This window comes from Oncorhynchus mykiss, chromosome 16, assembly GCF_057628025.1.
Source record: "Oncorhynchus mykiss isolate SJ-2025 chromosome 16, ASM5762802v1, whole genome shotgun sequence".
NCBI lineage: Eukaryota > Metazoa > Chordata > Actinopteri > Salmoniformes > Salmonidae > Oncorhynchus > Oncorhynchus mykiss.
Genome location: NC_143037.1, coordinates 24,907,471 through 24,921,826, shown reverse-complemented (window position 1 = coordinate 24,921,826; position 14,356 = coordinate 24,907,471). Strand labels below are relative to the sequence as shown.

Below are 14,356 nucleotides of genomic sequence, written 5' to 3'. Positions count from 1 at the left end.
CATACCTATTTTAGAACACTTCCTAGTATACACCAATCAATAGTAAACCCTTCATAATTCAGAGAGAAGTGTGTCCTACACAACGGGTTGCCTGGCAGTCGTGTCAGTTTGACTGACGTTTCAGTATTGGAGAACATATTGAGACTTAACCTAGAGTTGATTTCCACGGCCCTGCGGAAATCTAATTAGCGTTTTAAAAAATCCTGATCAAAATTTGATCCGTCAATTTAAGCTAGAGGTATGTTTTTTGCTTTGGATGCGTCTCAATCCACCGATGTTGTACTTCTGCATCTGCGGTGAAAGGTTGCAGAGCTAGAGAAGTGTTTGTCAGACCATGAGCCTAAATCGGCTGTAACGCCCGAACAGTTTGGTACTTCATTCAAAATCAAACAGCTCAAATATCCTTGGTATTACCTTCATAAAACAATTCCATATGTTAGCTTAGACAGGGTTTAGACTGCAGAGGGTTCAGGGCTACTTAACCACAAAATGGAAGTTTGACTGATGCCTCAGTATTGGAAGCAACCGTGCGAATTTAAAGGGATAGTTGATCACAAACGTGTGTCATGTTTTCGCTGTCAATAATGTGAACCGGAGATTTCAGAGCGAAGGACAAAACATGGTTTAACAGTTTATTTTTAAATTCACAACGACAAGAATCATCATACACCAGTTATTGATAAAATGCACAATAACAATATCAACAATCACATTTTCCACACAACTGTACAGCGGCAAAAATAACAAAAGGATGACGATGAAATGTGTTACTGCAAACTCTTTCCATTGACCTCAGAACAGAGGCCAGTGGAGAGGACCACCCAAAAAAACAAAAAAAATACCTTTCCCCAACTTTTCCCCTTGAGTACTGATAATGTTAGTACTGGAATTTATCAGCACCTGCCCTCCAACATATTAGTCTCAGTAATCCACACAGAACACAGTGCACATACCCATTTAACACATTCAAACAAATGTTGTCCATTATGATGAAAAGTAACCAACAGTTTAACATGCAGATTGTAGTGTTGCAAGCACACCTTTTCTCAAATGCCCTGGCCAGTTCCCGAGAAATATATATTGGCAATACAAGTCAAACACACACACTGGGAAGTCGTATAATGTTATCAATGCGCCTTAATCTCCACATAAAGGAAAGGGTTGCCTTTTGGGTTCTATTCCCTCGCACTAATACCTACATGTATGCTTATATAGACAAAGCAGATGTTACAGGAGGTACAATGAAAGCACAGTGTAAAAGGAGAGGCAGACCGCTTACTCTTACATGAAATGCATGCAAGGACTTTTAAGATGGTATTTTGGCTCGGAGTTATGAAGGCAAATCAATGACGAGAATAATATAGTGGTGATTGGTGAACCACGGTGGGTTTACATGAGGATAAAACACTTATCCATTTGAGCGTGTGAGAGAGTTTCGTACATTTCCGTCGTATACGTTCCAGGGAAAGGACCATCGCTTTATAACCCGTGAGACAAGTTGAGGAAAGTGTGACGAGCATGCTCGTGCGCAGGCAATTAGTAGGCCTAAATCTAACTATATCTGAAAGGTACGTTTCTCCATGTGACAGATGGTTAAACATTTTAGGGTAAAAAGTAGAGTGAGCTACATGGCATCATCACATACAGCGGGGCAACTTCCTGTTTACAAAAATCAATTAACATAATTCTAATCTGCCAAAACAGCAAATTGGCTCCTCCCAATGTGGACATACCTCAAGGGAGAGTGCAAACCTGAAAGAACCAATAGGGGCAGTCTTGGCGACTGGAGTTGCTGCTTTTGGTGCGTTCCAGCCAACTCTGAACAAGGAAATCTCCGACTTTAGTGCACTCAAGACAACTGAGAACTCTGGGGGAAAAACAGCTCTCACTGGGAAAAATAGTTTTGAACGGAGGGTCATCCAACTCGGAATTACAATTCAGAATCTCGGGCATCATCCTAGAGCTCCGACTTGTCTGACCTGAAGATTACTGACGTCAAGATTCTTCCCAGTCTGTTCTTTTCTGATTTTCTTGAACGCACTATATTGGTTGTGCTCGCCTGCTCAGGCGTTGGATTGCATCAACCAATGTTTGTGTGCCACATCATCAACTGTGCAGTCGGACACCAGATTGCTAAATCATATGATGTGTTTAGCTGATAGTTAACACCAATCCAAGCATTGTGAGATTTGGCAGGCGTCTGCAATGTAGTCGGGCAGAATTGTGTGTAAGCAGGAAGTTGCCCCACTGAATGATGATGTCATATTGCTGAGTATCAAGCAAATTTTTTCTGCGTGATCTGAAGCCAAATTAGTGAGAAGTTCAGTGAAATTACGTGTCTTACATTAAACGACACAACCCATAATTGGTTAGACAATTTGCCTGGCATAGCTAAGCCTGTTAATTTAGTCATTCAGTATTCAGTATTCCCCTCGAATTCATGTCATCTTTAAACATTAACAAATATTTTGTCACTAGTAGCCTATATAATGTTAAATGTAAACTGCCACACCGCATAAGACAAAAGCTGAAGCGCATTTACAATAGAGCCATAACAGAATATTGAAAATAAATTAACACTGACAGTAGCAGGCCCGATACAAATGTTTCCATATCAAATACATGTCATATCCACAGAATACAAATAGAAAAGTGTGTGCCCAACACAAACCAAGGTTTCTACGCTAAACATTCTGTATCCCTCTTCTTTTGTCCATGAAGGAAAATGTTTACCTCTGAACTATACTACCTTGGTATGCAGTGTATAGCGGCAACCAAAGCAGACAGCAAGTTGGGGAGGTCTAAAAGCATTTTACTGTCTGAATGAGAGCTTTTGCTACATGAGCCCACCTTTCCTCACTTCTTTGCCTCATACTACCCCGTAAATGGAGGATGTGTTTTCTTATGTTCAACACATTGTAGAAGGGGGGGGCCCAAACCTCTTGTTTGCCATGTATCAAAAAGCCATTCAGGAGACAGCCATCACAGATCATTTGCACATCAAAAATTGACATTTGTAAAATAAGGGCTTCGAATCGCAGTCATTGGGACAGTAAAATGATTTATCGAGTTAAAGTGAATTAAATATGGGTTCAAAGTTCAAATAAAATGTCCAGAAACACTTGTAGGATTCTGGGTTTGTTTGGATGTTTGTTCTCTTTAAACTCTTAAAAAGGGCCATTTATACAACCGGTACAAATGATGACAACAAAAATAGATCAAGAGAGAAATTAAATCATCTAACTTGACCGACTTGAATCTCTTTTTTTTTTTTAAAGACCTCTTTTCTAACAATAAATGCATCATGAAGAAGAACAGTCGGTGATGGAAGAGAAACAGTGATGGGTATAGCTAAAAAAGTCCCGTGAAAAGGAGGAGGAAGGCGACAGGCGTCATGACTCCTCTGACGTGGGCGGTCAAAGTAGTGTGGTCGGTCAGGAGACTTCCGGTCGGCCATCGTGTGCCACCAAGCCAATCACAAGCCTTGGCTGGCCAGAGAGGCAGATACCTGGTCAGCGAGTGTGGAGAGCTGCGGTGAGTCAGCCATGTTGATGGAGCCGGAGGAGGACAAGGTACTGAGCTGGTGGGACAGGGGGTCGTCTTCCAGGGAGATAATCTCGGCCCCGTGGTCAGTGCGTGCCTTGGCCGTCTCACGGAACGTCAGCTTGTGGCTCTCAATCTGCCGATCGAAGAGAGGGTACATCATAAGGTATCAGAATCACTTTTACAAGTACATTTTCACCCCCGGAATTTGACTTACTGACATGGTACTGGTAGTAATAGACAAAACAGGCAGAATATAGAAAAAGGACTTTACACAATCTTCATGTACTATATACAATATACAGAATGATAGGACAGTATTAGCAAATGTACAGTTGCTGTATTTTGTTGCAGATCACAAGTTAAACAAACAAAAACAATGTGACTGCCTTACTGGACACCAGCCGCAATCGACAACTCTACACACTGAGGTATTGGTTGCACTTTATGGTAGATAAAATACTAGGTATGTATTCTAATAAATGACCAATTCCGTTAAAATCTTTGACGTAACAGAACTTACACATTGTTACGACAAAGTTTCCTATTAATACTAGGTAAATAGTGGAAACGCTATGCATTCTGGGTGGACATCCGGACTCCTTTATTTGATGATGCTGATCTCATCCACGTACTGTAACTTTCAAGGGCAAAATAATGTATTTTCTGGACAAATTGCCCTTTATTGCAGTAAATATGCATGTAATAAATATATGTTTCAGACTATTCTGTCACGCTGGTACAGTGCCTTGTGAAAGTATTCGGCCCCCTTGAACTTTGCGACCTTTTGCCACATTTCAGGCTTCAAACATAAAGATATAAAACTGTATTTTTTTGTGAAGAATCAACAACAAATGGGACACAATCATGAAGTGGAATGACATTTATTGGATATTTCAAACTTTTTTAACAAATCAAAAACTGAAAAATTGGGCGTGCAAAATTATTCAGCCCTTTTACTTTCAGTGCAGCAAACTCTCTCCAGAAGTTCAGTGAGGATCTCTGAATGATCCAATGTTGACCTAAATGACTAATGATGATAAATACAATCCACCTGTGTGTAATCAAGTCTCCGTATAAATGCACCTGCACTGTGATAGTCTCAGAGGTCCGTTAAAAGCGCAGAGAGCATCATGAAGAACAAGGAACACACCAGGCAGGTCCGAGATACTGTTGTGAAGAAGTTTAAAGCCGGATTTGGATACAAAAAGATTTCCCAAGCTTTAAACATCCCAAGGAGCACTGTGCAAGCGATAATATTGAAATGGAAGGAATATCAGAACACTGCAAATCTACCAAGACCTGGCCGTCCCTCTAAACTTTCAGCTCATACAAGGAGAAGACTGATCAGAGATGCAGCCAAGAGGCCCATGATCACTCTGGATGAACTGCAGAGATCTACAGCTGAGGTGGGAGACTCTGTCCATAGGACAACAATCAGTCGTATATTGCACAAATCTGGCCTTTATGGAAGACTGGCAAGAAGAAAGCCATTTCTTAAAGATATCCATAAAAAGTGTTGTTTAAAGTTTGCCACAAGCCACCTGGGAGACACACCAAACATGTGGAAGAAGGTGCTCTGGTCAGATGAAACCAAAATGGAACTTTTTGGCAACAATGCAAAACGTTATGTTTGGCGTAAAAGCAACATAGCTCATCACCCTGAACACACTATCCCCACTGTCAAACATGGTGGTGGCAGCATCATGGTTTGGGCCTGCTTTTCTTCAGCAGGGACAGGGAAGATGGTTAAAATTGATGGGAAGATGGATGGAGCCAAATACAGGACCATTCTGGAAGAAAACCTGATGGAGTCTGCAAAAGACCTGAGACTGGGACGGAGATTTGTCTTCCAACAAGACAATGATCCAAAACATAAAGCAAAATCTACAATGGAATGGTTAAAAAATAAACATATCCAGGTGTTAGAATGGCCAAGTCAAAGTCCAGACCTGAATCCAATCGAGAATCTGTGGAAAGAACTGAAAACTGCTGTTCACAAATGCTCTCCATCCAACCTCACTGAGCTCGAGCTGTTTTGCAAGGAGGAATGGGAAAAAATTTCAGTCTCTCGATGTGCAAAACTGATAGAGACATACCCCAAGCGACTTACAGCTGTAATCGCAGCAAAAGGTGGCGCTACAAAGTATTAACTTAAGGGGGCTGAATAATTTTGCACGACCAATTTTTCAGTTTCTGATTTGTTAAAAAAGTTTGAAATATCCAATAAATGTCGTTCCACTTCATGATTGTGTCCCACTTGTTGTTGATTCTTCAAAAAAAAATACAGTTTTATATCTTTATGTTTGAAGCCTGAAATGTGGCAAAAGGTTGCAAAGTTCAAGGGGGCCGAATACTTTCGCAAGGCACTGTATAAAGGATTTTGGAGACAGGCGCAGGAATACACAGGGTTTTTTAATACACCCAAAACAAACACGTATACAAAAACACTGGGCTGTACCCAAACAAAAGAGGGAGGGTAAACCTCGTTGACCGACACGGGACGATACCCGTAATACACAAAACTGTATATAGATCAGGGCACATACAGTGCCTTGCGAAAGTATTCGGCCCCCTTGAACTTTGCGACCTTTTGCCACATTTCAGGCTTCAAACATAAAGATATAAAACTGTATTTTTTTGTGAAGAATCAACAACAAATGGGACACAATCATGAAGTGGAATGACATTTATTGGATATTTCAAACTTTTTTAACAAATCAAAAACTGAAAAATTGGGCGTGCAAAATTATTCAGCCCCCTTAAGTTAATACTTTGTAGCGCCACCTTTTGCTGCGATTACAGCTGTAAGTCGCTTGGGGTATGTCTCTATCAGTTTTGCACATCGAGAGACTGAAATGTTTTCCCATTCCTCCTTGCAAAACAGCTCGAGCTCAGTGAGGTTGGATGGAGGACATTTGTGAACAGCAGTTTTCAGTTCTTTCCACAGATTCTCGATTGGATTCAGGTCTGGACTTTGACTTGGCCATTCTAACACCTGGATATGTTTATTTTTGAACCATTCCATTATAGATTTTGCTTTATGTTTTGGATCATTGTCTTGTTGGAAGACAAATCTCCGTCCCAGTCTCAGGTCTTTTGCAGACTCCATCAGGTTTTCTTCCAGAATGGTCCTGTATTTGGCTCCATCCATCTTCCCATCAATTTTAACCATCTTCCCTGTCCCTGCTGAAGAAAAGAAGGCCCAAACCATGATGCTGCCACCACCATGTTTGACAGTGGGGATGGTGTGTTCAGCTGTGTTGCTTTTACGCCAAACATAACGTTTTGCAATGTTGCCAAAAAGTTCAATTTTGGTTTCATCTGACCAGAGCACCTTCTTCCACATGTTTGGTGTGTCTCCCAGGTGGCTTGTGGCAAACTTTAAACAACACTTTTTACGGATATCTTTAAGAAATGGCTTTCTTCTTGCCACTCTTCCATAAAGGCCAGATTTGTGCAATATACGACTGATTGTTGTCCTATGGACAGAGTCTCCCACCTCAGCTGTAGATCGCTGCAGGTCATCCAGAGTGATCATGGGCCTCTTGGCTGCATCTCTGATCAGTCTTCTCCTTGTATGAGCTGAAGGTTTAGAGGGACGGCCAGGTCTTGGTAGATTTGCAGTGGTCTGATACTCCTTCCATTTCAATATTATCGCTTGCACAGTGCTCCTTGGGATGTTTAAAGCTTGGGAAATCTTGTTGTATCCAAATCCGGCTTTAAACTTCTTCACAACAGTATCCCGGACCTGCCTGGTGTGTTCCTTGTTCTTCATGATGCTCTCTGCGCTTTTAACGGACCTCTGAGACTATCACAGTGCAGGTGCATTTATACGGAGACTTGATTACACACAGGTGGATTGTATTTATCATCATTAGTCACTTAGGTCAACATTGGATCATTCAGAGATCCTCACGGAACTTCTGGAGAGAGTTTGCTGCACTGAAAGTAAAGGGGCTGAATAATTTTGCACGCCCAATTTTTCAGTTTTTGATTTGTTAAAAAAGTTTGAAATATCCAATAAATGTCGTTCCACTTCATGATTGTGTCCCACTTGTTGTTGATTCTTCACAAAAAAATACAGTTTTATATCTTTATGTTTGAAGCCTGAAATGTGGCAAAAGGTCGCAAAGTTTAAGGGGGCCGAATACTTTCGCAAGGCACTGTATATAACATACTAATCAGGGGAAATGGGAACCAGGTGTGTGTAATCAAACAAGACAGTCCGGGGTTGATAATGAATCCCGTTCGGTGAAGCCTAGAAAGCCGGTGACTTTGACCTCCGGAACTGGTGAACAGAATGAGCATCAGTACCGGGTGGTTTCGTGACATATTCTGATAATATTACGTCACCGTATGCTGGTAAAGAGGTTAATTGAAGCATTAGATGTGAGCTGCCTGCTCCTGAAATGTGGTGTCTACATTTTGAAAATGGTGTCCATTTACCCTGACAGGGATGCGTTATAAATGTTCAATATCCAAGATATACTGCAGTGTACACACAACATTCCACGCACTCTCCCTGCTTGGCACCGGTGGATGTGGTGTACTTACTGGAGTCCTCAATCTTTATGAGCGGGTTCATCAGGATGGGTGTGATGGGTGCTGAGGGGAGGGGTTGGGGTGACTGTGGGGGGGTGACAGCAAGGGAAGGGCCGTACGTGCCCTTGTTTGATGGGCTGTCTCCAGCTTCCTTTACCTTCTCTTTCTACAGAGGACACCCAGCAATGGGGGGGGGAGAGATGACAAAAAAAAGCAACAAAAACATGTGATGGGGAAAAAATATATAAATTATAATAAAGCTCACAAACAAACCAAGTGCCAGGTGATGTAAGTGACAAAATATAGTTGGATGAAAATAAATCATGGAATGGGAACAGGGCAAGAAGCTTTCTATAAGCTGTGATTTTACTAATGTGGCAGAGGGGGGAACCTAGTTAGCTTAGACAAGAAAAGCAGCACTCAATCCCAAATGGACTCCTGCACCCTAGTGGAGATCTGAAAGGATTTGACAGGTGCAACTAATATAGTCATAGCTGCATCTTGCCCTCTAATAGGCCACCATATTACTTGTACCAATTAAACCCTCTGAGATTTACATAAGTGCATAGGGTGTTGGGTCTAGGGATTTGGGATTGGGCCCAGGAAGCCAGGATTAAAGATCATGGGTGTTAACACGTAGCGGTGCGATGAAGTACACATGGGAGGAGAACGGATGAGAGAAGGAGAGCAGGCGGTTAGGCAGCCACAGTCACCCAGGGGTCCAATGCAGCCTTAGCCTATTTTCAATGAGACCACTCACTATTCCTAGTGCTCTTAAAGGTCAAACGTGGACAATCATTGGTACTTTGAAGTATTAAAAGTACATACTGCGCATGTATTTAGCCTAATGCAAGAACAAGCTAACAACAACTCTGTTGGTCTATGTCTGGAGCAGCAATCTCTGTCAGTTCAGCCATGGGACCCCACAGCGCTATGTTAGTATGCGTGATTCATAAAGAAAATATTTTGCATCGGTACTTTGTAACAAGGATGCATTTCCATTCCTTGCCCATGTTACTGTTGCCTTGATCAATACTGATTTTCACAGAGCATTTGCCAAGCAAGGTATTCCATATCGGGGGCTACGCCATAAAACAGCTCAGAGCAAGCAGTAGAGAAGTTCTTCAGGACAGAGGGAAAAGATGAATAACATATCACTGATATTAGATGTGTAATCCAGGGACATAGCTGCTTTTCCCCTAAGGGCCAGTGTGTAAGGATGTTCCAGAATGATGGTTGTCGTCGTCTTACCCTCCTCTGTCCACCTCCGGCCACGTGCCCAATGTTGTCCATGGAGCCGATCTTTGATTGGACCTTGAAATCCAATTTCTCAGATTTGATCTCAACATTCCCACCACCTTATTACAGAAATGACAAAATGATACAATTGTTTAAAAAAAAAAGACATTTACAGCTACCATGATTGACCTATCTGTAAACCAATTGTTGTTCCTCTGTGTCCTCCAGTCAGCTCGCTGGTGCCCAGCCCACTGGATGTGAGCTAGCTAGAGCTACAGAAAAGAGCTAGCTAGAGCTACAGAATTGTAATGTAATATGCAATATGAAAAGCACCCTCAGCAACTTTTCAGCGACCCTTTGTATGGCGGTACTTCCAGAACTTTCAACTTTCAACTCCCATTGGTAGTTACATATGGAACTTTGGATTTTAGAAAATGCTCCGTTATTAAATACATTTTTACTCAATGAAGTAATCCAACAATATACAGTACCAGTCAAAAGTTGACACACCACACACCATTCCAGGGTTTTACTTTATTTTACTATTTTCTACATTGTATAACAATGATGAAGACATCAAAACAATGAAATCACGTGGAGTCATGTAGTAACCAAAAAAAGTGTTAAACAAATTAAAATATATTTTATATTTGAGATTGTTCAAAGGAGCCACCCTTTGCCTTGATGACAGTTTGCACACTCTTGGCATTCTCTCAACCAGCTTCATGAGGTAGTCACCTGGAATGCATTTTAATTAACAGGTGTGCCTTGTTGAACGTTAATTTGTGGAATGTCCTTCTTAATGTGTTTGAGCCCATCAGTTGTGTTATGACAAGGTAGTGGTGGTATACAGAAGATATTTGGTAAAATACCAAGTCCATATTATGGCAAGAACAGCTCAAATAAGCAAAGAGAAACGACAGTTCATCATTACTTTAAGACATGAAGGCCAGTCAATCTGGAACTTCAAGAACTTTGAAAGTTTTCAAGTGTAGTTGCAAAACTACAATGCTATGATGAAACTGTCTCATGAGGACTGCCACGAAAAGAAAGACCCAGAGTTAACTCTGCTGCAGAGGTTAAGTTAGAGTTAACTGCACCTCAAGATTGCAGCCCAAATAAATGCTTCACAGAGTTCAAGTAATAGACACATCTCAGCATCAACTGTTCAACGGAGACTGCGTGAATCAGGCCTTCATGGCCGAATTGCTGCAAAGAAACCATTACTAAAGGACACCGATAAGAAGAAAGACTTGCTTGGGCCAAGAAACACGAGCAATGGACATTAGACCGGTGGAAATCTGTCCTTTGGTCTGAGTCCAAAGTTGAGATTTTTGGTTCTAAGCTCTGTCTTTGTGAGATAGTAGGTGAACGGATAATCTCTGCATGTGTGGTTCCCACTGTGAAGCATGGAGGAGGTGTGATGGTGTGCTTTGCTGGTGACACTGTCAGTGATTTATTTAGAATTTCAAGGCACACTTAACAAGCAGGTCTACCACAGCATTCTGCAGCGATACGACATCCCATGTCATTTGAGCTTAGTGGGACTATCATTTGTTTTCAACAGGACAATGACCCCACACACCTCCAGGCTGTGTAAGGGCTATTTGACCAAGAAGGAGCGTGATGGAGTGCTGCATCAGATGACTTGGCCTCCCCAATCACCTGACCTCAACCCAACTGAGATGGTTTGGGATGAGTTGGACTGCAGAGTGAAGGAAAAGCAGCCAACAAGTGCTCAGCATTTGTGGGAACTCCTTCAAGACTGTTGGAAAAGCATTCCAGGTGAAGCTGGATGAGAGAATGCCAAGAGTGTGCAAAGCTGTCATTAATGCAAAGGGTGGCTACTTTTAAGAATCTAAAATATATTGTATTTGTTTAACACTTTTTTTGGTTACTACATGATTCCATAAGTGCCATTTCATAGTGTAGATGTCTTCACTATTATTATACAATGTGGAAAACAGTCCAAATAAAGAAAAACTCTTGAACGTGTATCCAAACTTTTGACTGGTACTGTATATACCGCCATCTTAGATTATCTTTTGTCTTCTCTTATTGGGTGTCCATCCCAAAGCATTGCACTTGGGAAATCAGAAATCAAGCGCCGCTTTAAAATGACACTCACCTTTCAGGATAAAAAAAAAAGAGATGTTCAAAAAGAGATCTTTCATTGAGCAAGCAAAACGTTTAACTAAAACTACCGATGGAAGTTTCGAAGACACCAAACCTAAGCGTTAACGTGTTGAACCACCATAGCTGTATTTGGGAAGAAAAAAAATCCACCTTGCATCAATTAAGGTTTAACATTTTAAGGACCCCCTAAACTGGGTCTGTCCCCCACCTTGGCCATCCCATTCTAAATGTTCTGGACACGTCACTGGGGAGGGAAAGACTACTCTTGAAGTCTTGAAAAAAAATGACAAACTTTCATTTTGTAGTGTAATGTCCCTTTACGTTTAAGACCTACCTGGCTTGTGGTGGATGTTGGCTGTAGAACCACATTTTGATTTAACATTGCTCAGGTCAATCTTTTTGTGGACTATTTGAACCTGTGCAGGGATAGAAAACAAAAAAAACAGAAAAAAATCGATACATATCATTTCATGAAATGTTTCCTCCAAGTGAAGGAGAAATGTGTATTGGTGATGTTGATCTTGTGATGCATGCAACCACATAGGACCTTGCCCTCTGCATTGGCCTGTTAGTGTAATTCAGGTGGTCGTTGGGGAGAGTAAAACACTGTTAACAAGATACACACTATTACTGGACAATACCGATTGACTCAAAGTCAAGATCCCCGTGCTGATTTAACTGTATCATTTGAAACTCAATGAATACTTTAAATAGTGTTTTCAGTTCATTAAGTATTCTCACATTCTATGCCGGCATTCATTTAGAATGCAAACTTTGTAGCGATATCTCAAATTTAGACATTGCTGTTATTTCGAATTGCTACATGTATATATTATACAGTACATTGCCATTTGACTTGGTCAAGTTTATATCCAAAAGGGTTAAAGTTGCTTTTAGATTCAAAAGTCAAGTTTCACAATCCAAGCTCTGGATCTGATGACCTCATCACATGCAGCCCGAAGTGAAGGGCCCGGCTGGTGTCTCTCGACACAAAGCTCTTTGTCTCGCTTGAATGAGGTCACTTATTTGCTGTTCACTACAATAGGCTGGCAACTCCAAGCAGAAGCATAGGACAGACACACTTTTGTTAATGGGCATTAAGGGTGGCTTCTGTCCCATTTGATGCTTGTGTGCTTGACATTTGCAAGTATTTTTCATTTTAGGAAAAAAAGTATACTACAAAACTCAGCTGATCAGTTCGGTCCCACTTATTAAGTACCCGTCCAGGTACTCCATGCATTTTGTTTAAAGGTAAAGTTTGACATTATTTAAATCGGCAAACACAGAAAAACACAGGTACACATATTCTCTAGAGGGGGGTGGGGATAAACATCATTAAGCCTACTTTAGGTTGTCATGAGCATTGCATAAGATTTCCTTGGTGGTTGCAGCTGATGCCATATGATGTAACAGGGTCCTGACACAAACAGCAATTTAGGTCAGCTAGCTAGGGTTGGGGTACATTCAGGGAGTGAATTGAAATTCAAATTTTAATGATGAATATTGACATTTGCGTTTGCTTCCAGAATTGGCTGAATTGAAATGGAATAGACACCTAACCCTGTTGCGTACCACTGCATGCAACATAAAAGTGTTGGACCATTTCACCAACATCTATTGTTATAATTATGTACAGCATATGACACGCTCATGACAGTTGATAGAGGCTTTATGAACATATTAATATCTCACAGCTGTAGTAGTGGGAGAGTTGTAGTCACACAGATAGGGACAGATTAACACAATCGAGGCAGGGATTTCCGTGCAAAGGTGTTCGACTAGTTCCTTAGTGCAGATGCAAATTATCCCACTGGAAAAGGGAAGGGCTTTGGCAAAAGCGGTTTCTGCAGGGAGCCGTGGGTTCGACCCTTTAGTAAGGCCTACTCACATTGCCTCCTCCGGGTGTATGTTTGATATTATCTTTGGAGCCACAGCGAGACTGGACATTGCTTACGTCCACCTTCTTTTCTAGTATTTGCACCTGGAAAAATGCAGATGTAGGAAGAGACTGTTATCCTTGAGCAATCAGAAAGCAGCACGGCTGCGTATGAGGACCATGGTAAAGGAGGCGAAACCAGAACTCCATATAAAACAAATACATTAGACTGGTTGTAGGTAATGACAAGGGACCAGTAGAGAAGGAAAGGAACTTTTCAGGAACTTTTTTTTTTACCAACGTTTGCGTCGATGATCAAAACTCTAGAGTGACTCAAGATGCAGGAGGTGTTGAGTTTATCCCTTAGTTACTCACATTGCCACCTCCAGGTATATGTTTGATATTGTCTTTGGAGCGGCACTTAGACTGGACATTACTAAAGTCGATCTTCTGATCAAGTATTTCTACCTGGAAAAGTACAAAGGTATTTTTATTTGTATTTATTATGTCAAAGGCAGCAGCTACACTTCGAGAGGTCCAGCAAAATGAAGGCAGTTTATACAATTTTAAAAACATAATACATTCACAGATGTCACAACACACTGTGTGCCCTCAGGCCCCAACTCCACCACTTCCACAGTACAAAATCCATCTGTACGTGTATAGTGTGTATGTATATGCATGTGTCTGTGCCTATGTTTGTGTTGCTTCACAGTCCCCACTGTTCCATAAGGTGTATTTTTATCTGTTTTTTTTATCTAATTTTACTGCTTGCATCAGTTACTTGATGTGGAATAGAGTTCCATGTAATCATGGCTCTATGTAGTAATGTGTGCCTCCCAAAGTCTGTTCTGGACTTGGGGACTGTGAAGAGACCTCTTGTGGCATGTCTTATGGGGTATGCATGGGTGTCCGAGCTGTGCACCATTAGGTCAACATGTCAATACCTCTCATAAATACAAGTAGTGATGAAGTCAATCTCTCCTCCACTTTGAGCCAGGAGAGATTGACATGCAT

The 14,356-nt window shown here is 41.3% G+C and overlaps 1 protein-coding gene across 50 annotated transcripts in view; it reads right to left on the bottom strand.

Annotated features, from left to right (window-relative positions):
* Window positions 1-618: 618 nt before the first annotated feature.
* mapta (microtubule-associated protein tau a) overlaps window positions 619-14,356 on the bottom strand; it is a 47,871-nt gene continuing 34,133 nt past the window's right edge. For 16 of the 50 annotated variants that reach the window (XM_090202380.1, XM_021565361.3, XM_090202353.1 and 13 more), the window contains 5 exons: window positions 13,352-13,444; window positions 11,798-11,879; window positions 9,340-9,446; window positions 8,101-8,254; window positions 619-3,679 (listed from right to left, as the gene is read on the bottom strand). In XM_090202380.1, the coding sequence (XP_090058506.1) occupies window positions 3,675-3,679; window positions 8,101-8,254; window positions 9,340-9,446; window positions 11,798-11,879; window positions 13,352-13,444 (441 nt within the window). In that variant the 3' untranslated portion in view covers window positions 619-3,674. The remainder of the gene's footprint in view (window positions 3,680-8,100; window positions 8,255-9,339; window positions 9,447-11,797; window positions 11,880-13,351; window positions 13,445-14,356) is intronic. The other 34 variants (XM_090202376.1, XM_021565353.3, XM_021565363.3 and 31 more) reach the window with 3 other exon arrangements.